The sequence below is a fragment of the Python bivittatus genome, unplaced genomic scaffold, assembly GCF_059951505.1.
Source record: "Python bivittatus isolate LINGU-HERP-01145 unplaced genomic scaffold, Pbiv_v1 ctg000840_np1212, whole genome shotgun sequence".
NCBI classification, from domain to species: Eukaryota; Metazoa; Chordata; class Lepidosauria; order Squamata; family Pythonidae; genus Python; species Python bivittatus.
The window spans coordinates 44336155-44361893 of NW_028277113.1; the positions used below are offsets into that span (position 1 = coordinate 44336155).

At 40.7% G+C, this 25739-nt stretch overlaps 1 protein-coding gene across 1 annotated transcript; it reads left to right on the top strand.

The window, feature by feature from the left end:
- Positions 1–10141: 10141 nt before the first annotated feature.
- LOC103056526 (DGAT1/2-independent enzyme synthesizing storage lipids-like) lies at positions 10142–21007 on the top strand. Its single transcript, XM_088130918.1, has 6 exons — positions 10142–10469; positions 13113–13277; positions 15592–15784; positions 16576–16637; positions 18573–18712; positions 20903–21007. Exons 1-6 carry the CDS (start codon positions 10142–10144, stop codon positions 21005–21007), a joined length of 993 nt encoding a protein of 330 aa, XP_087987044.1.
- Positions 21008–25739: the final 4732 nt, after the last annotated feature.

Here is a 25739-nt window from a genome sequence, read left to right on the forward strand (position 1 = left end):
TTTTGGTGGGCACACATATGCCCTCACAAAAGCTAATGTATGATGTCACAGCATCAGTGTACTCATGCAGTTCTGCAGCTTCAAAAATATTCCAGTCTGTGCATTCTAAGCAGGCCTGTAGACTTAAGTTAGCATTATCAGACCATATCTTCACTGGTTTGATCACAGGCTTTGCAGTTTTAAGTCTCTGCCTGTAGGTGGGAATGAGATGAATCATGCAATGATCAGATAATCCAATTGCTACATGTGATATAGAATGGTAGGCTCCTTTTAATGTGGTGTAGCAATGATTCAATATATTCTTGCCCCTGGTAGGACAACTAACATGTTGTATATATCTGGGCAACTCATAAGTAAGATGAATGCTGTTAAAGTCTCCTAAAACAATAAGTAAAGAGTCTGGGTATTTCTGTTCAATACCAACTATCTGGTCTGTTAAAGTCTGTATTGTGGTATTTGGAGAAGCAGGAGGTATATAAACTCCAACCAAGATAAATGAAGAAAATTCCCGTGGAGCATGATATGGTTTGCAGTTAATAACTAAAGTCTCTAAATGCATACTGCAAGATTTATGTAGGATTTTAACGTCTTTACACCAACAGGTATTAACATAGAAGCAGATTCCACCTCCCTTTGTTTGCCCGATGACTCTGTAACTCGATCTCCCCTGTAGAGATGAAAGCCTGAAAGTTGTCAGGATCTATCCTCTATTAAATGAGTAAGCCACGTTTCAGTGAAACAAAGGGCTGCAGCATTTGAGAAGTCAGAATTATTCCGAGTTAAAATGAATAGTTCATCCATTTTGTTGACTAGTGAACGTATGTTTGTTAAATATATTGAAGGAAGAGGAGTTCTGGTTCGTTGCTTTCTACGTCTTACCAAGATTCCAGCTCGCTTTCCCCTTCGTCGGTATCTCATATGTCTTCGCTTAGCTCCCAAGCTGCTGCCGACGAAACCGCCGACGAAGCCGAGGGAAGCCGCTGCCCCCACAGTCAGAAAGTCCACAATAGCACTCCCACAGCCACGAAAAACAGGAGGAATTGTATAAGCAGAAAGCTGTCTAATATTGAAAAGTTCATTTCTAGAATATGTAATCTGCAATGAATTGCAGAATACAGAGAAAAACACCAACCCCACCAAAGAGCGTTTCACCTAGGCTGCCGTTCGCAGCGCCATCTTGAGGACTAGGACTAATTCACACAAAGATAAAGTGAGGGAGGAGGGAAGCACATTCAGACGTACAAGATTCTGCTTCTGTAGCTATTCTAATAAAAGTAGCTTTAGACCCACATGACATGATTGTTTCCTAGTCTGGTCTATCTTACAGAGCTGACAGACCTCTACTACACATCTTGCTTTTTTAACAAGCTAGAGTAGACTAGTTGGCAAAGCCTTCAAGTGACAGCACAAGATAGTCCAGACCAGGAAACCAAATCCACAAGTACTAATGTACTTTATGGTAAGGTTATAGTAACAGAATCTTCCAAGTCTGAAAGTACCTCCCCCCCCTTTATGTTCCAGAGAACAAGGCAGGATCAGTTCTGAGATGCTTTCTCCACACCCCCATTCCTGCTTTGGGCTCAGATTTCTCTTATCATACTGTAGTCTAGGCTTTGGCTCTTCCTTCTGTCTCTGAAGGCTATTCTCACAGCTCACTACTTCAAGGTACTTATGGTGCATGGAGCATTTCTTGGTAGCAACAAGGACAGTACCAGTTACTGCCTACATATTGGAGACAGTACTCCATAAGCATGAATAAAACCCATTTTACCCAGGAAGATTTAAACTATTCTATGTAAATTAAGATCGACAATCTATAGACCACCTTGCAAACCAACCAAATGTTCCTTCATGTCTCCAAGAAAGAATGACATTCCATTGAATGCTAATACAATCTTTAATGAAAATCACCTTGCCCTGTTTATACTAATTCTAGCCCTGGCAAGTATGATATATAAAATAATCAATGGAGCATAGTGTGTTGTAGTTAGTGGAGAAACATTGTGATATTCAGCATAGAGAACTGACCCGGAAATGACTCTGGGATACGCAGAAATAAATGTTGCCTTTCTTTGATCCATCACGACCTTTTGCAATACTGTTCAACAACAAAGGGTTCTGCTGTGGGTGTAACACCTTTAGGACAATAAATATATCAATAATTTTCAGGTAGATTACACAGGTGCCTTAAGCTTATCTCCACCTTGAAATGTGGAAATGTTCTCTTAGTAGAATATATAAGAACATCATAACATCAAAAGACACAGCTGCTGTTGGCAGAGTGAAGTGACTGAAGGCAAAAGAAGTGGAGGTTTCCAAAACTGGTAAGCAAAATATAATATGGTGTGTGTGTGTGTGTGTGTGTGTGTGTCTCTGTGTGTGTGTGTGTGTGAGAGAGAGAGAGAGAGAGAGAGAGAGAGAGAGAGAGAGAGAGAGAGAGAAGGGTAGGGAGATAATAGAAATCGCCTGCCAATACTTTCATTGTTGTCATAGTCTGCTGAGATCAAGGCATCTTGCAACACCATAAAGCAAACAGTATGTCACAGATAACTGGTGGTCTTCCAGGCATTGCTGAATTACAACTTCCAATATTATACCAACGGCATTGTGGCTGGATTTTCTCAGGCTATGTTGTTGCAGTTCTCTTATCAGGCATGGCTGCCTGTAGGCAAGACATATGCCTTCTCTTCAGCTTTAGCTAGGAGATAGACAATGTTAGACAGAAAAATCTCCAGGGGGAGGTTTTTCCATGGAGCTGGCCCCATCACCAAAAAGTAACACTCCTGGGTCATGGCCTCCCTGAACTCCTAGAAATGGGGGACATTCAGCTGCTTTTCCTAGCATGACTGGAGTGGTGAGGCCATCTCTAATAAAGAGACGTAGTCCTGTAAATAACCAGGTTCCAAGCCATAAAGGGCTTTACAGATTATTGTAATGGTGTAATTGGTTGGTGATTAGCACAAGCACCACCATAGTCAGGTCTTCTTCTCCCAAGTAGGACCATAACTGACCTGCCAGTTGAAACTGGGCAAAGTTCCTCTGCTTACAGCCTGCACCTGCTGATCCAACAGCAGCTGTGAGTCCAGCAAGACCTCCAAATCATGCTCCTGCTTCTTCAGAACTACATTTACATTTAAGCCTATTCTTTCCCATCCAGACCTGCACAGCTTCAACAGCAACTCCAGTATGGTATGGTCGATAATTTATTTATACCATCTATCACTTGGATTATATTATTTATTTCTTATTACTGTTTTTATTATATTTTAATTGGTTGTTATTATTATTTTATTGTAAATCGCCAAAGTGGCTCACTGAGTGAGATGGGCAGTGACTAAATTTGAAATACAATTAATTAAATAAATATAAATAAAATTACTTTGTGGTTCTCCCTGGAGCCATCCATCTGAGCCCAATTGGAAGTGCCTTGCTGCTGTGTTTCCCCCCATTTTTCCTCAGGATTTATCATATGGGGAGAAGCAAAGTTGCTTGGTTGTAGTATTGAGGCGATGGAGATGAGTAGGGAAGGTCATGTTCAATGTCATGTGACAGTGACTCTGTAAGCCAGGAATATATGGTATATAAAAATCAAAACAGGGGAACAATTGTGTCCACTTGACATGCTAAGGAGTGAGGGAAGGTGCTTTCTACAAAACTTCTAAATTCTTGTGATCTGTGTGTATCTTTATGGAGGGGGGAGCACCTTCCAGGAAGTGCCTCCTTATTGAAAACATCATAGTAGAAGCAACCTGGAATAAAACACACACAGTAGGAGATCTCCCTTCCCCCCCTCACTTCTCCACCTGGAGGACACCTACTCCTATTGCTCCATCTGAAACATTGGTCTTCACTACAAACTGGCAGATGTGGCTGGGGTGCTTGAACAGAGTTTGTGAAGCAAAAAGCTTTCTCAATTCATCAAATGCTGCCTGCTGTTGAGTAGACTATATGACCCTATGACCTTTCTTCAGGAGCTGAGACAATGGTTTTTTGCAGTCTCCAAAATTAGGGATGAACTTCTGAAAGAAATTAGCAAAACCCAGAAATCTGTGCATCCTTCATATTTTGAGGAGCTGGCCACAAAAGTATGGACTGTACTTTTGCAGGGACCATTTGTATACTATTATTAGAGATCCTGTACCCCATTAAATCCTGTTGAGTAGGTCAAATGCATATTTCTCCAAATTATCAAAAACCTTCTGCTACAGAGTCTCTCATAGATGTTTCTGACAGGCAAGGAAGGGTCCTCAGAAAATCATGAATCTGGAGAAGACTGTTCCACAATTAACCAAGCCAAAAGGAATCACTGTGAATTCATATTGGCCATACCTGATGTCGAATGCACTCAGGCATTCATGTCCCTCTTCCATTTCATCAAATTGTAAGGACCTCTCAAAACTATAATTGTAAAAATGTGTGTCTTGGAGATGGCTGAAGGAGGAAATGGGTAGTGGACCCTAATAGACAATTCTTCAAATTGTCATCTGGAAATTCCCTCAGGATTGTGAACTGAGATACTGTCTCTTTGCCAGAATGTTTGCACCTGGCTTCAAGTTGATTATGCAGTCACATGCTTGATGGAGAGGGAATACAGTTCTTTCTTCCTTCCCAAACAAAACTGCAAAATTTGTCTGGCAAGGTAGGAGAATCTTTTTGTTGGACCAGCTCCCGGGGATAGGGAGAGTAAAAGGTTTGCAACCAGTGTGGTTGACACTGGGGGAACAGGAAGGAAAAAGTTCCTTGTGCTCAGCCCAAGTCTGGATTATGTAACTGTAGCCACTCATTTCCCAAGACAATAGGTACTTGCAAGGAAGCCTTCACACAGCATGGCAAAAGTCCCATGTGACTTTCTCAGCTGCAGTGGGTTAGTGCACTGCAACACTCGCAGGGTCTGTCCCTCTATACTCTCCACCGTCATTGGCTTTTTTAGAGTCTGGGTGGGTAAATTTTACTCTTATACGGTGGTCTCCTTTATGGAATTAGCTGTTGCTCTTAAGTCTACAAGAGCAGAGAGTTGCACTTTCTGACCTGAGTCTAAGCAAAGAGTAGCAGGAAGAATAGTGTGCTGGCCTGCTGTCCGAGCTCTTTTTAATTGTCTGAAGGCCCCCCTTTGGACCTCTTGAGAAAGGGGCCTGTGACCTTTCCCAATGCCATAGCTTTGAAGCCTTGCATGCTATGTAACCTGTAAATCCCAGCTGCAGCATTTCATAGCTGAGTCAAAGATGTGAATTTTAGGTGTGCAGGATCTGGCTATAGACCCAAGAGCCCCACAAAGAAGCATCTCTCCTACTTTGTTCCTCTCCTGGTGGCAGAGATCTTTTGACTGCTCCAATTCAAATGGGTTCTCTGGCACTGGATTCTGAGGAGGCTAGCAGGAGGGGGGCCATGGGAGAAGAAAGGCTTCAACCCTCTTTCACTTGCTGTTTCTCCCCTGCCTCAACTCTTCCATTGACCATCCATTAGCATTGCAACATAGTGTCAGCCCTTTAAGGTAGACCAGACTAAGAAACCAAAGGCCAATGCTACTTTAATTAGCCCTTCTGTCTCCTTCTTCAATTTTCCTGCACTTAGCAATTGCCAGGTCTTGTTGTTATCTGCTTTACCTCCTAGATTTGTGTGTGTGTATGTACTGGCCATGTTTATACTTTGTCTTGCCATGTCTCTTTTCTATTCTTCATTTGGTCTTTCTTATAGGCCAGGGCTATTTGGTTTCTTTGGTATTCTATAAGCCTTCATGGTATACTAGCTTCAGTGCATCTTCTTCACTGTTCTTCAGATATTCTTCCAGTGTCCTTTTTTCTTCTTCACCTGTTTAGTGTACTTGTAACATTCCATGCCCTTGGTAAGTAGAGTCTGTCAATGTGGCTGCGTGGATGAAGGGCATGATTCATTCTCATTATCTTTCTGGTCTTCCCATCCAGGGCTTTTAGTTCAGCTTGACTTCAGTCTACTATTCCAGCTGTTTATCTAATGACTGGAATTGCCTAGGTCTTACCATCTCCTTGATGATATTTCCGCACTGAGTTTGCACTTTAAGATCTTCTTCACTTTCTGACATGTTCACTACTATAACCTTCTTGACTTCAGTGTGCTTGATGTTGTCAGCCTGAAGGATGCCAAGGTATTTCTAGTGATCTTCTTCATGTTGTTGTTGGTGGTGGTGGTGGTTGGTCGCACAGTTAGCCAGATGTTTGAACTGGATTTGTTATTTTTATCCACCAGTCAAGTCCTTCCCAAGGACCTGGGATACGCAGATTTTGTTGTTCTATGGTTTGATGGTGTTAAAGGTGTCATCACAGGATCTAAGCTGTTCCAAGCAAAACTGCCTTTTGTAGTTGTCTAACTGATTTTGTCAATGCCAACGGTCTTCAAGGGGTGCGCCAGATGTTTTGGGATTATATCTAAGGTGCCTCTAACTATTGGTATTATCCTTGCTTTCTTTTGCCAATTCATTCTACTTCTATTTGCAGGTCTTTATATTATGTGATTACCTCCAGTTCTTCCTCTTCTTTTCTGCTGTCTCCAGGTACTACAACGTCTATTGTTGTTGTTGTTGTTGTTATCATTTCACTTATGGTCTCAAACCAATAAAACACATCAAATACAGAACTTTAAAAGTACATAGTAAGCCAGGCCTCAAACAATTAGTAATAAGAAAGAGATATCAACTGATTTCTGCAAACCATAGCTATTGCTAAAAATGTGGCAACCATTTTGAATAGTTCCCCATGTATGCTCTTCTGCAGTCATCCTATCTGTAACCCAAGCGGTCATCCACAGATTCCTAGCTGTGACCTTTTGCTGTTGGGAATTTCTTGAAATTAAATGTTCAAAACCTTAGTCTTCTTTAGGAAGCATTTTAAGCCCCCACTTAGATGGAAGATTAAGAATAGAGCAATTGACCAGGTTAAGATAAGTACGTAGGCACCCCTAGCAAACCTTCCTCCTTTTCAAACGATCAGCTGAGTGAGCTCTCTATAAAAGCTGCCATAGCCTCCAATATGATCCTTCAATACGCAAGCCATCAAGACAATAACTGTGTTCCTGCAGCAATTAAATTATATAAAACCAAGATACCAGGATTGCTGCTATATGGTGCGCAGCGATATAAGGATGGCTCTCTTTTGGAAACTCTTCATTCTAAATTTCTAATGTGCTTCTTGCTCAACCTCAAATCACTCAGAACTTGGGTGTATCTTCTTTGGCCCCTGCCGAGACTTTGCCACTTCATATTCTGGCTGAAACAAATTTTCTAAGGAGTATCTCTGGTTCCCCTTACTCTAGTGAGTAGGTTTACGTCATCCTTGAGGAGGAAAAGAGACTTTCAAAACTTGGTGGCTTTTCACATGGGGCTTGATCATCGCTCAGCCCCAATAAGGCTTGGCTGAAGTTAAAACAAGGATTTGGAATTTAGACTTTCAAAATGATAGGGCTGAAGTTATTTTCATGATCGGGTGATTGCTGGCCCGCTTTTGGATGATCCCTAGATATTTTTATAACATCTTACATGCTTCTCACAAGGGTTTTTTGTTTTTTGTTTTTTTTTTAACCTTGGTCCAAATTGGTGCATTAACTATTACAATGATAACAGGTAGATATACTAATCTTCCACATGATAACTGCATTTGTATACGTTCGGCCCCAGAAGGTGAGTCAGTATCGCATGTACTGTTAACCTGTCTCTTGTATCCCCTGTGGCATCTGTCTGGCAATATATATTGACAGTTCGATTTAGTATCTTCTTGCAGTCATAATGAATCATTCACTCTCCACCCTTTTGATCCAGAGATTTCTTATTTGTGTCCCTTTTAAGTCTTCTCCCCCTCATTTCTAAGGATTTGTTTAGTTTCTATCTTATTTTAACTTAAAATAACTTTTTCTGTCTTAATTTAATTTAATTTAATTTAATTTAATTTAATTTAATTTAATTTAATTTCCTAAAAGCAGAATTCTGATTTTAACTTTTAATCCTTCCCTATGTTTTTCAATTCTTTCCCCCTCCAAATGTAACATTCCTCACTTAACCTGTCCTGTTCTCATTCTCCTTTATTATCTGTCTGCAATACTTCCTAAATTATTTTACTGTGTTATAGCTTAAGCTTTGCACCTCTATAACTTCTACTATCTTTCTCTCATCCCTTTCTCCTCTCCCTCTTTTTTGTCCCCAGAATCCCTTGTTTTCTCCTTCCAGCTTCCTCCTTCAAGAGTCTTAGTCTGAAGTGCGTTCCTCACAAGAGGACAGCTGTTGCTCATCTTCCCCTGTTGATACAACACCGTTCCTCTCTGTCTCAGCCTTCACCCTTTCTCAAAAGCCTCTGTAGGAATTCTCTTCTGGGGGAATGCAGGAATCTCTTGCTAGCCTTGTCCAGGTCCTTCTGGGTTCCACACAGCTGCTTTCCACTTTTTCCTCTATCACCACGCCCCATGGAGTGTTCTATGGGCTTTGTGACTTCTGGTTTTCTTCTCCTATTTTCTTTTTGTATTTCATCTCCAGAATGTCATTTTGTTGCTCTCATGAATGGTAGCCTCTTCTCCAACCATCACCTCCCCTCTCCACCAGGTGACTCACGGCCTTGGTGAGAGACAGACAGAAATATATGTCCCTTTATATAGTAACCTAAGTAATAAGCAAAGATTCTCTAAATTCAGCTGGCTGCAGACTTTGATTTTCATGCTCAATGTTTTATATTTAACATAAATAATATAAATCGGCTTTATATTTTGATTAGTTATTTTTCTTTTACATACACAGACCCTCTTCCACATCTATTTCTGTAGCAAAATTTAGAAAAGAGAACACCCAAATACAGCTTATTAGATTACCAATAGAAGTTGCCATGATACTGAAACCTAGGACCCAAGATAGAGTACTAAGGAGGAGTAAATTTTTCTCACGAGCAAAGGACAAAGTAGTGAAAGTGGAAGAGAATTGCAAGTTGTTCAGCAAGTGGAAGGATGGAGAAGGAAAAGAGGCCAGAGAGGTTGAGGATATGGGGACGAGGTTTCCATTGACATCCTTGTATTGAGTTAATACAGAACTTGGTGGACTACTATGTCTCTGTCATAGGAAACAGGTGTCTTCAGAAGTTCCAGAACTGGCCTGTTTTCTAATAGTTTCTAGTACTTTAAACTAAATTAACTATAAATTAATTATCAGTAACTTCTTCATAATGCCACAAATACTTTTACTGCTACATATGACAGAAAGTCACCTTGATGTCTTTAATGCTTCCCAAATGTTTCAATAATGTGACACTGACAGTTGTGGTTATCTTGGGATAAGCAGCTGATTGTTCCCAGATTTGGAAGGCCACAGGGGCTGATGCTCAGAGGCCTTGTGTTCAGCGGCAGCACTGGCCCTCTGGAACAGCCTGCTGCTTGAGATCGGTTCAGCTCTTCCTATGGCTACCTTCCCAAAGAAGCTGAAGCTTTTTCAGACTTGTGGCTTGTGATGCAGATTGTTTGGGGATCTTATGCTTATGTTTATTTATTTGTTAGTTTCTCTTTGATGTATTATATTTTATTCTACTGTAAACCACCAAGAGTCGGATTAGAAAGTAGGTAGAAATTTAGTAAAAGGATAAATGTAAGCATATTAATTCAGAAGCAATTTCTGCTGATCATGGAGGCTTGGTGCCACGTAGGTTTGTTTAGGATTTTAGCTGAAGTCAAATAAAGAGATTGTGCCTTATTAGGAAAAGCCATTTATAATCAGTTCTGTAACAAGTATTTAGAAAAATCCTGAACATTGTTCAAATTGCATCCACACAGTTGGTTTTTCAAAATTATCATTATTTTTCAACATTCTAGTCTACTTCATATTGCTCAGCAGAACTGGATTTATATTTTGATGGCATGAGAACAAGGGTGCAAATTTATTGGCAGCCCTATATAATTCAAGGAAGCAATGCAAAGAAATGTGGTCTGTTTGTGTTTATAAGAAAGAGGGGGAAGATTCAGTGAAATCTCATGAGAAAAAATGAGTGCATTAAAATGGGTTAAAATGACGAATTTAATTTTTACTTTAAAGTGATGATGATGAACTTGTCTGTGTTCATAAGACAAGGTGATAAGTACATCACCTCCCTCCCATGAAATAAATAATGATTCTTGTTTTCTCTCTTTTTTCTGTTTCTCCCACATGAATGAAATGAAAGCTACCATGTTGGATACTTCTGAGCATGAACATATGACATGGTTTCCTCGCATGCTAAAGGACTGGATTGGCTTTGGTTACACGGAAGCATCTGTCAGCTCTGTACTTCATCCCCTGCTGTTATTATTAGTAGTTTCTCTACTATTCGGTTCTGGATGTTTAATCCATTTGTTTGGTTTTCATAGTTCTGCATTTTTTTTATATATTTGCAAGAAAAAGTATAACCTACCTGCAGACTCTTCTAATGAGTTATGGAACAAACCAAAGGAAATGGCAGCAAAACTTTGGGGTTTATATGGAAAACTATGGCATGGTAAGTGAGGAATTCCTTAAAATGTCAAAAGATACCCAGGAAGGCAGACAGTGTTTTCCAGCCAGAGTCTCCATTTCTGTATGACCCACAGATTGGCCACTACTTTTGTAAAACAATGTGCCATGTGAGACCTAAAATATTAATATGGTCTCTGCAACAAAATGAATGCCCTGCTTGTGTAGAATGACAACTCAGCCTGTATGAAAGGTTAAAATTTCAGCTTCCTTTATGTTGCACCCCAACCACCACTATCTTTCCCAGACAACAACATTGTTTTGTTCTTTGGGAGGAACTCTTGACAAAACAGTATGCCGGGGGGGGGGGGGGGGGAGCATAGAGAAGCAGTGCTCTTTTTATATTTTCATCAAATTTATACTCGCCACAATCAATTAATTCAGAACATTCACCAAAAAGACTTCCTATTAAAACGTTCGGGATATATATACAAACCAATGAACCTACAAGAATCGTAATAAACTACAGGTAATCAATCAAACAAGGCACTCTATTGGTCACATAAGCCCTCTGAAACCCTTCCATTTTTAGCAATTTTAAATGGAAGAAATGTGGGCCAAGCCTGTCTTCCAAAGGGAGGGTATTTCATTAGATAGGTGCTGCCCCTAAAAAGGAGTGTACTCCTCAACACTTCAGGGCAGTCTAACAGTTTTTCCCAGGACACAGAAATTGGGGGTCAGTTGGAATTAATAAAGGAAGGGCTGCCAGGCTGTTCTTTCTCTCATGACCCACTGACTTGAATTGATCATTTAGAATGGAAGGAGTTGAATCTTCAACCATTGCAGTGGACCAGATGGATACCATGTTCTATGTTAATAAAGGCCACCAGGGGGTCTAAAAGAAGTTTGGAGGGGGGATGTACTACCCCCTTACAACTCCTGACAAAGGTCATCCACAAGACCAACCATCTGATACCCAGGCCTGAACCCTGACTGAAAAGAGTTCATATTATCTTCCAACTAAGTATTCTGAGCTGCCAAAAATCACAATCTCAATAACCTACTGTACCTTTAAAAAATAAGTTAGGGACTGGGATATAGTTGTCAAGAATGCCTGGTCAGCTCTTATGGAAGAGGCACACCTCAGCCTCTTCAAGACTACAAATACTACTCCTTCCCACAGTGAGGCACTGAGTACCTCAGAGGACCAGCCCATCACTCACACACACACAAACACACACACAAATATCATGCATAGGAGTCAGGAGCTGCACAGCTCAACTTCTCAGGTGGCTAATGACCAAACAGAGAGCAATCTCTCCACTTCATCGAAGTCCAAAATGAATCCCAGAGACTATTGCAAGATAGCACCACAGTCACCACTTTAGACTCTGCTGGTGAAAAGTCAAGAGATATTCAATCTGAGTGACTGTAACGAGCTGCCAGTGTTCCTCCCGGTGTAGCCGCTGACTCTCGCGTAGGAAGCATAAATCCCCCTCCAAGCAGTTGATCTACCGCTGCCTTTAACGCTCGCATATCATCGGATAGGGACCGCATCTTCCCTTCCAATTTTCCCATGCGGTCTTTCATCGAAGGGCCTCGTCCCTTTGTCGCCATTGCCCTCGCCCCCGCTCGGGCTTGGTGCAATGATTGCACCAGCTCCTCCTGGGTAATGACATTCACTTCTAATGGAGGAGGAACTGGCCTCTCTTCTTCTTCCTCAATGACATCGTCAGCCATCCCGTTGCTCGCTGGGTCCCGGTCAATATGAGGCTTTGGACTCCCCACAGGGGAAGCTCCCCGGTAGAAGTCTTCACTGGGAGTCCTCGCAAAATGTAACGAGCTGCCACCTGTTGATCCCAATTCCAGCAACTTTCCTTGCAACCAATATTGATTCAAAAGAAAGTTCATTTATTGAAAATAAGTGTACAGTTCCATTAGCATTGCTAAGACTGAGCATAAGCGCGCCAAAAGTTGTTTTTCTTACCTTACCCCCCGCCCCACCACCCTTAGTTCTTGGTCTTCTGATTCCCTCTCTGGTACGACCTTGCACGTTCCAGTGCTTGTGATAAGGAGCCATCTGCTTTTAACGGTTTCTCATTCCTTCTCTCCCCCCACCCCTTTTACAATGGCAGAACCGCAGCATGTAAAAAGCAATTTCTAAACTAGGCATATAAGAATCTACTATAAAATCTTGCGAGGATTCTGACAGTGACTTTATTGGGAAAGTGCTGTACAAACCAGTCACAGTAACCAGCCAGGAGAGCTCCCTGTTGTCCTTTCCCCAAAATGGATAAGGTTGCTGGATAAAAGCCCCCCAAGCAGCATGCTAGAAGAAGTCAAGAAGTTTCACCTCACTTTTCATGATGGTGGAGGCTCAAATTGGAGCTCGTGGCCATGCTTGGCAATGTTCACTACTCATATTACTACTGATAGAAACCCCAAGAATCACCAGATTGGCTATCTTGACCTGCCTGGGATATTTAGAGCACAATTCCTAGGACTTTCAGAGAGATTGTGGTCATGCTGCTTGTGACTCCTGGTAGGTGGTGTCACAAACTATCTGGGAACTGCCTTGTGGAGAAGGCTACATTACGTCTTCTGTACTATATATGTTTTCCTCTTTTCTAAGTGGACTTCTTTTATCTCCATGTAACATGGATAAAAAGAATTAATCTGCTCTTTTCAGGTTATGAGGTCATTGGTATGGAGCAGCTCCCCGAAGGACCAGGGTTGATTATTTTTTACCATGGAGCTGTTGTTATAGATTTTCCCCTCTTTGCAACTAAACTCTATGCAACAACTGGGAGAACAGTTCATACTGTCCTTCATTGGATCTTTTTTTCAGTACCAGGTAAAGCATTCTAACTTTATATTTATAATGAGAGCATTGCAAAATACCCCCAATATTTCTAAAATTCAATTCTCTAGTGTGATGCCAGGGTCTAACAATGAACCTGGTTCAAAACAGGATTCAAGATGTTTTAAAGAGAGCATTAGGTGTTTCCAACTAGTGATCCAGACAACCAGCTGTAACCCGCTAGCTTTAATTTGTTATCTCCCACTCTGGAGGTCTATTATTTCAACCCTGGTGAGCTGCATTCATCATTCCAGGCAGATGTAGCCTAGGCATGTCACCTGGTCAACCCCAAGGTTTCCAGCTTCATGACTGACAAATCGCTAAGGTGCTCTTTCTTCCTGGAAGCCACTGTGTAAAGATTGAACTTTTGATCATAGTACCGGCCACAGAAATGGACAACTGCAAAACAGGTGAGTTCAAAAGTGTGACCAAATTTCTTGGATTGTACAGGAAACCCAGAACAGGAAACTTTTGTGTCCTGGACTTATTGCATTCTTGGCAAAGGGCAATAACTTTTGTGGTGAACTTGCTATGTGGAAGCCATCTTGGAAAACAATAGGAGTATAAATTATGCTTCTCCAAGGAAGGTTTGTTCCTTCACTTAGTCAGGCAAAAGAAGCATAACTGGTGAACATGTTGGCCTCTTTGCATGGGAGCATCCAGCCAATATAGGACAAAACGTTTTCATTGTCTGGAGCAACCTTTTGCCCAGCCTGGGACACCAGAGTCAGGCAAGCTGCAAGTTGTGGAGGTTTAGGTTTGCTGTTAATTATCACTAGGCAGCAGGAGAGGATAGAAGAGCAAAGTGATAAGCTAGGCCTTATGCTGTCAGCCTTGCGACGTAATCCAGACAGGAAGCATGCCCAGATGAGCGAATTCTACTTTCCTGCGAGCTTACATCAACCGAATCTTGCAAATCTGAAAGTACATTTCTCCCCTGTCAGCTTTACAGCCTAACAAACTAGGGAGGATCCCTTCTGAGACATTTGCCATTCCCACATTCTTGCTGCAGGCTAAACTGCCTCTTACCGGACTGTCCCCCTGGCTACAGCTCTTCCCCCATGGAAGCACTTCCTAGTTCTTTTGGTATTTTGAGACAGGTTGATCACCCGTAGCAAACCAAGTTGCAATGTTCTTGGAAAACAAGCTTCTGTGGTGAAGGGTTATCTCCCCGGGTATATCCACTAGTTGCAGTAATACAGATTGAGTCTGGCAAGATTGATGTCAGGCCCAATCCAAGAACAACAGAGAAACAGTTCATCCAAATTCAGTTCTTTAATTGCTTCTACCATGTAGAAGAATCTTGCCAGAGTCGATCTATGCTATTGCAACTAGTGGATAGCCCCTGGGAGATTCTAGGGAGTGGTTATTCTAAACCCCTTACACTTCCAACACTCCTGCTTCAGACTGGGTTGTCTCTTGTCTCTCTGGAATGCTCCCCTCCTTCCTGAGAACCTTCCTCTCTACTGAATCCACCACAGGAGCTGAATGTTTAGCAGGAACAAAAGATGTTAAAAATTTGAGGGTCAGCTTATCCATGGATGGGCTTATCTGTCAGTATATACAGGATTTTAAAAAAAAAACAACTTCCCACTGCCCCATCTCTGCTCACATATGTGATATGTGGCCAGTGGGGTGCAACCCTTTTGCAGCAAAATGTTTCCATTACCTTTAGGTCTTACTCTAGTTTTTATAAGTTTTCATCTCTGTTCCTTGTTTGTTTGGACTCTCTGAATCCAAAAGATTCTGTGAAGTGTCATAAAGGGAGTAGTCCCTGAAACATATATTTTACACCTCATGGATTATAATCTGGTAACATATCTCAGAAAGTGCACCCCTCTTCAGACTGACTCCCTGTTACTGAGCTGAAACTTGTATGTTGTTTTGCTTTTTTCAATTAACAGAAAAGGTAAGGGGTATCCTTCATTTTGCCTTGCTCCTAAATCCCAGATGGAAGGTGGGAAAAGGAGGCATTAGCTGTCAGTTCCAGTGAAACCAATAACTCCAACATTTGCCCTAAGCTCTCCCAGTTGAGTGGGTCGTCCTGGTGGTGAGGGACAGTGAGACCTTTTTAGCCCTGGGTGAGTTGAAAATTAGCCACACACCTGGCTATATTGTAATTATTTGAGTATTCCAGAAAACTGCTTAAAAGCAGAGGAACACTTGAAAAAGGCAGAGTGGAAAGCTGCCCTATTATCAAAGGATAAAAAGGCAATACCTCCAGAATGATGATTGCGGAATAATATATTTTGCTAAGATTAACATTTGTATGAAATGTTTTCCTTTCTTCTATTCTTTTTTTCTACAGGTTTAAAAACGTGTTTTGATGTATCAGGTTGCATAGAAGGCAAGCAAGCAGAGTGCGTTGAGATTCTGAAGAAAGGCGAGTTAGTAGCAATAGCCCCTGGTGGAGTGAGAGAAATGAATTTTAGTGATGAAAACTACAATCTGGAGTGGGGTACCCGTACGGGATTTGCTCAAGTGGCTTTAAAAAGCAAAGTGGTAAGTGGTCATGCCAAGGATCATGCACAAAGAGCAGACACGTAAATGCACGTTACTGATTATGTGGAGTAGTGTACTCTCAGGTGCTCTGCATGAGGCTGCCCATGATGACCACTTGGAGGCCAAAGAATGGGGCTAAACAAGCACCTTGACATACCACTGTCACCCCTCTGTTTGGGAGCTGCACAGGGGCTTCTGGGTGCAACTCAAGGTCCTTCTTGTCCCCTAAAAAGCCCTAGATAGATTAGAAGAATTGCCCTTCTGCTTGTCCTTTAAGGCCAAAACAGCGATTAAACAGTGCCACTCTTTAGGATCCCGAAGCTGTGCTCTCTCTGTTGCCCTCTGAAATACCATCCCCTTGGAGGTTTGTCTGGCCCAACCTTACCATCCTTTAGAAAAGCTGTAAAAACCTGGCTTTTCACACAGTCCAGGATCCAAGGCGCTTTGTGATCCCAACCCATGGAAAATGGTTGATTGGTATTTTTCTACCCGATATTTGTTTATGGAGTTGTAATTGTTTTAATGCTGTTTCTACACTATGTACCACCTAGATTCTGTGAAGAAAATCCTGTTGTCAACAAGTTGTATGTGTTTCAGAATACAGTAGTACGTATCCTAATAGTATTTGACACTGGCATTTATTCTAGAAGAGCGTGGAACTATAACCAAATTTCCATATTGCAAATTTGGCTGGAGTTAGTTTTCCTCAAAACTTCCAGCCTAAACCAAAATGCTTTCCCAATTCCTATCAGTTTTTAACTCTTTGTTTCTCTCTCTCTCTCTCTCTATAACAAATCATCCCTATGTTTACACAAAATATCCGCGAAGCATACAGGACAGTTGGAAAGACACGTGAGCTTCATTTTCTATATTCCTTCCAGTATAATTCATTACGTAACCCTCAACAATATTTTATTATTATTACTATTATTACTATTACTACTACTGCTAAGAATTTTTATCATAATAGTAAAATCTAATACAAACTACCAGAACCATTATTTTTCAAATCCTTTAATATCCTTCAGAAATTTCTGTGGCTCAGGAGAGATGACGTTGCTCAAAGTTGTATCAAGTAAATATGTCGAAATCAGTTGTGCAGATGAGGCAAATGATTTCATGGCCTGAAGAGAAAGGAAAGATTGTCCTCTCCCTTAGGGACTAAGTGGCTGGGCAATTAATATTTCTTCCATATTAACACCAAAACAGCATTTTCCACATCCCCAAAGGGCAGCTAGCAAGTTGATTGCAGGAGGAAGACACCTTCTTTTCCCTCCACTTTCCTGGCCCTGCTGATTCTGCTTAAAACCCGTTCTGTACCAGGAAGGAATGGATGGGCCTGCTTCTTGGAGAGCAGCAGGTGACAGGAACTGGGCAGAGCTCAATTTCTACTTTGCTTCCAGTGGACCTGAGGAGAACAAATGCAAAGAGCTTGCAGATTACATCTTAGAGTCCCTTTCTGGGAACTTTGAGAAATCATGGAGCACAAGTGTAGCACCAGAAGACTGGAGGAGGGCAAATGTTGTTCTTGTCTTTAACAAGCAGGAGGGAAAGTTTGCCTGGGTAACTGCATATCAGTTGCCTAGACAGTGATACTGGCAATATTTAGGGGAAAAGCAGCCAGTTTCTAGCTTTTGGACTTTGAAGAAGCAGGATGGAAAGAGTACTGGCACTTTTACACTTGATTATTGAAGGAGACTGCTGAGAATGCAGTGGACCACCAACAAAACAAACTAATTAATCATCAAACAAATCAACCCAGAGTTCTCTCTCGAGGCACAAATGACCAGGCTCAAATTATCCTACTTTGGACACCTCATGAGAAGACCTAGGAATGTTTCCCCAGTAATGCTGGGAAAGGTAGAAGGAACGAAAAGAAGGGGATAACCAGCAGAAAAGTGGTTTGACTCAGTTACAGTGGCAATGGTCCATGGTGGAAAGACCTGAAAGACCAGGTTAAGGAAAGATTGTCATGGAGAAAATCTATTTATGTGATCGCCAAGGGTCAACACCAACTTGATGGTACATATGCAATTAATCAAATCCGCCTTTTAGAAAAGAATGGATTTTTTGTCAGTTGTGTATGTGTGCACATGTGTGGAAACACTTACAGAACAGTCTCAAGTTGGCACTCTGCCCACTAAAACAGCAAGACAAATTTTAATAGACATGAATGTGAAGTTCTACATTTAAATAGGAAAATCAAAGTCATGAGTATAGAATGTAGAGGAGACCATACTAGATAGCAGTGCATGCAAATTCCATCTGGGTGTCCTGGGAGATCACAGGTGAACATAAGCCCAGAGTGTGAAGCAGCTGCAAACATGCAAATGCAGTCCTAGACTATGTCAGCAGCAGTAGAGTGTTAAAATGAAAGTATTGTTCTGGTCTGGTCTGGTCTATAGTGGCATTGGTCAGACTGCAAATCTTTTGACAACTGTCCTGTAAAAAATAAGGCACTCTAATCACTCCATGTATATTACTCAATTTACTGTGGAACAATGTTTCTGTTATTTCTAGCAACCTTGTATGAACTGCCAATGTTAAAAGGTCTTTCAGGTTTAATTTCAATCTTATTTCACTGTCTTTTGTTTCCCTCTTAGTATCATAGCAAAATATTCCACTCTCAAAATTACATTCTATGACTCTGAAGTGGACTGCAGAAGTTTACATCATAATTCATTTCTCCAGTATCTGGATCCAATATAACTTTTTTAAAAAAAAATAGAGATTTCCACAACCTTCTGAATTAATGTTGCCTTCCATTTTGTTTCATTTCCTCAACAGGGCTCTCAAAATGGCTACATGAACATTTACCAGTCTTTGTCCTCCCAATATATGGCGGGTTTCCAGTCAAACTCCGCACCTATATTGGAGAACCCATCCCGTATGACCCAAACATTACTGCTAAGGAGCTGGCTGAAAAAGTAAGGAAACTTATCGCCAAAAGCAAACTTTTAAATATATTAAGCTTTTCTGCAGAACATTTTAGTTTGGTGGCACAGTCAGAACTGATAGCCATTTTATATATTTTAGACAATGTGTGCGTCTAAATTCCCTCTCAACGGATTTATTATTGATAATCATGAAATAAGAAAAGGAATTCACTTAACTAAGAATCTGAATAATAGCACACAAAAATTATTGTACTCTTTAAAAATTGCTGTAATCAAAACAACTTTCCTAACAAATCCATAGCCTGCTTGTTGGAAAAAAAATGCTTTTGAAGTTTTGAATGGATATGTGTGTACTGGGGTGCATACATATATTGGGGAATGAAAATGCAGTTCAGTTGGAGGAATAATTTGGGAAAACAAATTTTATAAATCTCTCCAGATGCTCTACATTTCTCTACCTCTCTCCTGTCCTCCCAACCTCCCCTCCAAACATAATGTCACAAGTAGCCACAGAATCTGATGCTTTGCCATCACTCTGCCAATTGCGTCCCTTTACTGCATTTGTGTGACATCAAATCACAAAAGGACAGTGCTTCTTTCGCCATTGGCCTCCCCTTCAGGCACACCACTCCTAAATATATTTCCATTTGTTCAACATAATATCTGCTAAATGTCAGTATTTGGATGTTATGTTCACTGAGAAATGAGTAAAGCGTTAGTTGATTGGAGAAGAGAAAATTCTACAACTCTCTCCAGAAAAAGAAGGAAAAGGATTATCTGAATAAGTCAGTCTGAGATAAATAAGTGGGAAGAGTCTGAAGCAGATCATAAAGTTATAAATCTCTAAGCAATTTGGAAGAAATGCAGTGAAAAAGCATGGATATGTCAAGAGGTCCTGGCAGATTAACAGTATCCTATTTTATGGGTGGTTTATGTCTTGTAGGTGATAGAAATTCTCTGAATATAGTAAGTCTCACTCTCAGGAGAACATTTGACAAAGAAACCCATAATATTCTCAAGCTAGTGGGCTGGATTAGGTGAATCCACACTGGAATGAAAAGCTTCATCAAGAGACACTCATGAGGATTTCTTCATGAATCTGTTGAATGGGGTGGTGCAGGATTGCTTATCCAGTTTGCAGTTGACAAACAATTGTATAAGATTGTAACTAATGTTTTTCACAATTGCATGTCATCCCGTCAAAGACAGAAGAAATTCAAAATAATTGCAGCACATTAGCAAAATGGGCTGAAATTTATTGCGACATTTCCATAACACCCTATTCTTGTAATTCGGAATGAGTACCATCCATTGGCAATCCAGGGCCATTCTTTCACCAAAACACTTTTGCAGCTATAAAAATTAGTGTGACATGCACATGTTTTTACCTTGTAACTAATACTACAAGAGGTTCTGATTTACATCCAGAATATGAGAAATAGTGCTAATTCTAAGAACATAGTCACTTATTCTGATTTGAGACCCACAGGTATGGGAAGGAATATATGTTGCCACAGGGATACATGTCTAATACCGTAGGAGTGGAAAATGTCTTGACATTGTGGCTGACCACACGCTGAAGCAGTCTGTCATGGCTGCAAAAAAGACAAATACGATTTCAAGTTAGAGGACTAAATATTTCCATTCAGTTCTAATTTTCTAGGCCTGCTCCAAATTCAGTGTTCAGTATTGGGCATCACAATTTAAGAATGAGTCAGGCAAACTGGAATGGGTTTGAGAAGAATAACAGGATGGTCAGGAACCTGGCATCTTAAATCCTATTAAGTGCAGTGTGTTTACCTCTTGAGAAGAGACAGAGGAAATACCACACTAGGTTTTAAAGGAGTGTCACACACAAGAAGGCCATACTAATTCTCGACAGTCCCAGAACAGAGCAATGAAGCTAAGTTACTGGAAGGCCAGTTCCGTTGAAATAATACACAACCCTTTTCAAGAGTCAATGCAGGTCAACAGGGCAACCAGGAGTCTGAAAGGGCTTTCAGCGCAACCTCGCAGGTTGGGATGGCAGAAGGCAAGGCCCCTGACTGCTGCTCCCACTGTGAGCTTCATCTTGATTTGCAACATTTAAACAGGCCTCCCGGGCCTCTGCAGCTGAGAATATATTCACTGAGTAGTGTGTCTTGATGAGATGATCTTCTTCCATTACCAATACATCTGTGACTTTAACTTGATACTGCTGTCCTCTTCTGTATTTGACAGACAAAGATTGCCATTGAAAATCTTCGAGACAAATACCAGAAACGTCCTGGAAATATATTAAGAGCTTTATTGGAGCGATTTGATAAAAATGAAAAAGATGCCTAGTCTTTACATATGTTCTTATCGAGGAATGCATTTTCCTGCCGTAATTCATATCCATATGTAGATCCTAAGTGGAATGTTTCAATTCTTTTGAAATGTATATACCTTGCTTTCAGAGACTATGCAATGAATCATGTTATGTAACATTCTGAAATCTTGTGGGGTTTTTTTTCAGAATGATAAATATGGATATTGTTTTCATGCTGTAATTAAAACGATGATTGCATCTCCATCTGTCTCTCTCTCCCTCTGTCTTATACCTACCCATCCATGGCATATGACCAAAAGTAAATAGGCATGTTTGGAAGTACTACAGCAACTTTGTTTTGCTTGGTTTCAATGACAGCCTATCCTCTCCCATGCAGACCTTTACACCCTTGAAGCGCCTGGTGTAGGCAGTAAGCAAGGTCTGCTTGATACCGTTATGCCAGCTCCACTGTCAAGGCGACAAGAAGCAAAATATATAGTTAAGTCCAACAGACAGATAACATTTGGAAGAGGCTCAGACAGACTGTCCTTCAGATATTCTTCCAATGTCCTTTTTTATCCTTCAACTGTCTGGTATACTTGTAACATTCCACGCCCACCTACAGTATGCTCCTTCGTAAGTAGAGTCTGCCAACGTTGCTGCGTGGATGAAGGGCATGATTCACTGTCATTATTTTTCTGGTCTTCTTATCCAGGGCTTTTAGCTCAGCTTGAGTACAGTCCACTATTGCAACTTTCTTCTTGACTTCAGTGTGCTTGATTTTGTCAGCCCTAATGAAGCCCAGGTATTTATAGTGATCTTCTTCATCCAAACTCTTAATGTTATTTCCATTGGGCATCTTGATTCCTTCATTTTTCACTAATTTTCCTTGCTGATGGTCAGGATGGCACATTTGTCCAGTCCAGCCTCCATTGCAATATCTTGGCTGTATATTTGGACAGTGTTGAGCCACGATTCCATTTCAGGTGATGTTTTTCCATACAACTTCAGATTGTCCATGTAAAGGAGGTGGCATAAACTGGCAGATGTTTTTGATGCTTGATAGCCATGGCCTGACTTGTTCAGTGTTGACGACAAAGGAATCAATGCAATGAGGAATAGTAGTGGTGATAGTGAGTCTGCATCAGCTACCACACCAGTTAGCAAGTTTTTGGCAAACAGGTAATTGGCCTGTAGTTGCCTGGGGCTGCCCCTTTTGCTAGATCTTTCAGGATCAGGTAGGTTTTGCCAGATGTTAACCAATTTTCAATTTCACCTCCTTGCAATATCCTGATTTTTCTTAGGGACTCAACAATGCAAACAGCAACAACTCCGTAATGCAAGCTTCATTACTTCATTAATATCTTCAACCATCTTTGTTTTGATGGTATCATTTCATAATCATGTAGAAGCCGACAAATAACAAAAACTGAGGTTTTGGTATACATTTTTATTTCATTAAATGTTTGTCTCCTCCTTCTTTGAATTAGCCTTGTGTTATTACACCCCTGTTAGTCATTAGATCAAACAATTTATTTGGCAAATAAACTACAGGAAAACAATTGAATGGTGAAGAAAGAAAGTAGGAGCTGCCAACTTCAATCTTTACAATATCAAAAGCAAATTATGGACAATAAATCATGTGCGACTTTAAAAAAAAGAGTAGGAACCTTTCTCCTTTGCTTTTTCTCTGATCCAGAATATGATAACAGAGTCAGCCTATAACTCTTGTTAAATACAGGAATCTTCACTGACTTATGGCTTAGTCCTTCACTTCTGCTATCTGGACTATGGACGGAAGGAAGTCACATGTGACTACCACAAACAATCTGACAATAAAGGCTGATATTCAATTTATTGCTAACACAATGTAGTAGTCCAGAGAGTAAACATTCAATTATTAGGAGATTTATTTCACATACATACATCATTTGGGTTTTCACTTTGACCCAGGTTAACTTTAGCCTTTCACTATAATCTTTGTTTTTCTTTAAAATGATGTCATTTTTTGTACTGTAGAACAAAATTGGTAGATAGGTAGATCTAAAAGAAGAAAAAGTTTTTACAAAAGGAAGCTGTTGAACCCAGAAGTTGTTCTGTTGGAAGGAAATCATGTTCCCTAATGAAAAATATCTATGGGCTAAGAAAACCATCCAGAGTCAAAAGGCTCTCTAAGCATAAATGGAGACAACTGAATCTAATTAACCAAGAATATATTTTTTGGCCATTCCATACGGAATATATTTTCATTGAGGCTTTTTTTAAGGATACCTTGATCCATACTTAATTCAGCTGGGAAATGTTACAATTTCTGATAATGCTTCAGTGGTAATGTCATTGGTTTTTGTTAGGAAAGCCCAAATTGGCATAAAGAGGACTTTCATTATATCATTGCTAGATTAACCTCAGTTCTTGATTAAGAGTAACCCAAAAGATATTTTTTTAAATTTTCAGACCACTAGATGATTGGCAGATGTGAGGATTGGGCCAAGTATAAAGGTCTTAAATGACTTAGGATTACCCCTCCTGGAGCGGGGGGGGGGGGACACTGAAATAATGTAATTGTAGGAGTTGACAAAAGGATTTAAAGTGAGGTTTGAACATTTATGCTAGAAATCACACTCTGGAATCTAACATTAACATCTATTAGCTGGTGCTTAATCAAAGAAATGCTTTGAATATAGAATATTCATTGAAGTGTATTAAGCAGACTTATTAGGAAGGGGGGGGAACCGGTTGAATTTCGGCTTTTTAACTAAAACGAGATAATGCAACTCCTATTATATGAGATTCTAGAGATTCTTATTCTCCTTGTATTATGACGCTTATAGATCAGAATTTTTAACAATGGAATGCAGCCTACAAAATGTATGAACTATTCTTTAATATCCTTATAAATTATACATGCTGAGATTTTGACTGCATTATGTTTATCAAAGGCATTACCATCACTAATCCATCCTGCTTTATTTAGTCTGGTGAAATCAGGATTCTGATACCTTCAGAGAACTGATGGATATTTTAGCCATATAATCTGGCAATCATGAAATAGGTGTAACTACTTTGTTATATGTGGAGAAAGCCTTGGGTATGGTGCAAAGTAAGTTCTTGGAAAATATTATATAAAAAGGGATTTATCAGGTTCAGCCCAAGAACCACAGGAGACAATCCAGAAATCAACTCAGCTTCTTTATTAGCTTGCACCTAAAAGACAGAATCTCTCCAGACTAACTCCAATCCCCCAACAACAGCAACTATAACCATTATGCCCTTAGGGAGGGGCCAGTCTCTTTCTCTTGACCTTCACACAGTCCAGCTGGGGGCTGAGGAGATGCTTTCCTTGGAATGTCTCTCCCCACTCCCTGTAACCTTGAAGCTCCATTCCAGAATCCTCCTTGCTCATGTCTTCCATCACATTACCCCCCTCTTCACGTTCAGCCTCCCACTCTGAGTTCTCATGGGATCTGGGCAGTGGTGGCAGAGATGAAAGCAAAGGTGATGGACTTCTATGCAATCCCTGGCACCTCTCCCAGCTCAGGCAATTGGGTCTGCAAAAAAAAAAAAACAGCTACAGCATTAGTAGAATCAGCCCCCCTCCCTCCCATACAATGCAAACTGGAAGTGGAAGGCTTGGGACTTTGTGCACCAGCCCTCTCTGACCCCAAGGCCAGACCTTCCTCTAGCATGCTGTCAATGCCCTCCACCTGCTGTTCAACCTCTGTGGCGCCGGGCAGCATGCGAGGCTTCGGCTTGCTGGGAAAATGCTGATGGAAGTCACTGACCAACACCAGGGCATGCATATTCTTCACATTCTCCCAGAACACTCTGCCTCTGGGTAGCCCTTCCAATGAACCAGATACTGAATTCCCTTTCCTCTCCTACGAGAGTCTAAAATTGCCTCCACCTCATACTCCTCTTCTCCCTCGACTACGACTGGTGGGGATGGAGGAAACTGTGTTCTCAAAGGACTTGGTGGAGACTCCTTAACAAGCAAGGAGCGGTGAAAAACAGGATGGACCTTCATTCAAGGCAGCAGCTGCAAATGGAAAGCCACCTGGTTGACCTGCTGCAGCACCTTAAACAGCCCAATGAACTTAGAATTCAACTTCTTAGAGGGCCTGGTGGAAACTAAGAACCTAGTAGACAACCACACCTTGTCGCCCACTGAAATCTGCGGACCCCTCTGCCTGTGGGCATCAGCAGATCTCTTGTATGCCTCTTTCGCCCTTGCCAGAGCTTTATTGGAGCGATTTGATAAAAATGAGAAAGATGCCTAGTCTTTACATATGTTGTTATAGATTAATACATTTTCCTGTCATATTCTTATTCATATGTGCATCTATGTGCAATGTTTTTAAATTTTTGGAATGTATACTTTGCTTTTCATACACCATGCAGTAACATTATATAACACAAGCATGTTATATAACTTTTGGAAATATTGTTTGCTTCAGAATGATAACTATGGATATTATTTTCCTGCTATAAATAAAATTATGATCTATTTTCTTTCTTACACACAAAACCTCACCCATGGCATGTCACTAAAAATAAGTAGGCCTGTGTGGGTGTACTTAGAGCAACTCCATCTTGTTTGTTCTCTCCCATCAAGATATTTATCGCCTTCTGCCGCCTGAATAGAATATTGTTAGCAACTTCCCTACAGCTTGAATATTCCTTGAAATAAAGAACAATACTTCAGTATGCCAGAACTCAGCATCCAAGCTAAGCCATTTGATTTGACCATATAGCTGTCAACTTCAGTAT

Bases quoted from the DNA above. Each gene is read 5' to 3' on its own strand.
- LOC103056526 (XM_088130918.1), top strand. From the start codon at position 10,142: ATGAATGAAATGAAAGCTACCATGTTGGATACTTCTGAGCATGAACAT. The intron at 10,470-13,112 runs GTAAGTGAGGAA...TGCTCTTTTCAG, and splicing joins ATATGGAAAACTATGGCATG to GTTATGAGGTCATTGGTATG. The intron at 18,713-20,902 runs GTAAGGAAACTT...TGTATTTGACAG, and splicing joins CTAAGGAGCTGGCTGAAAAA to ACAAAGATTGCCATTGAAAA.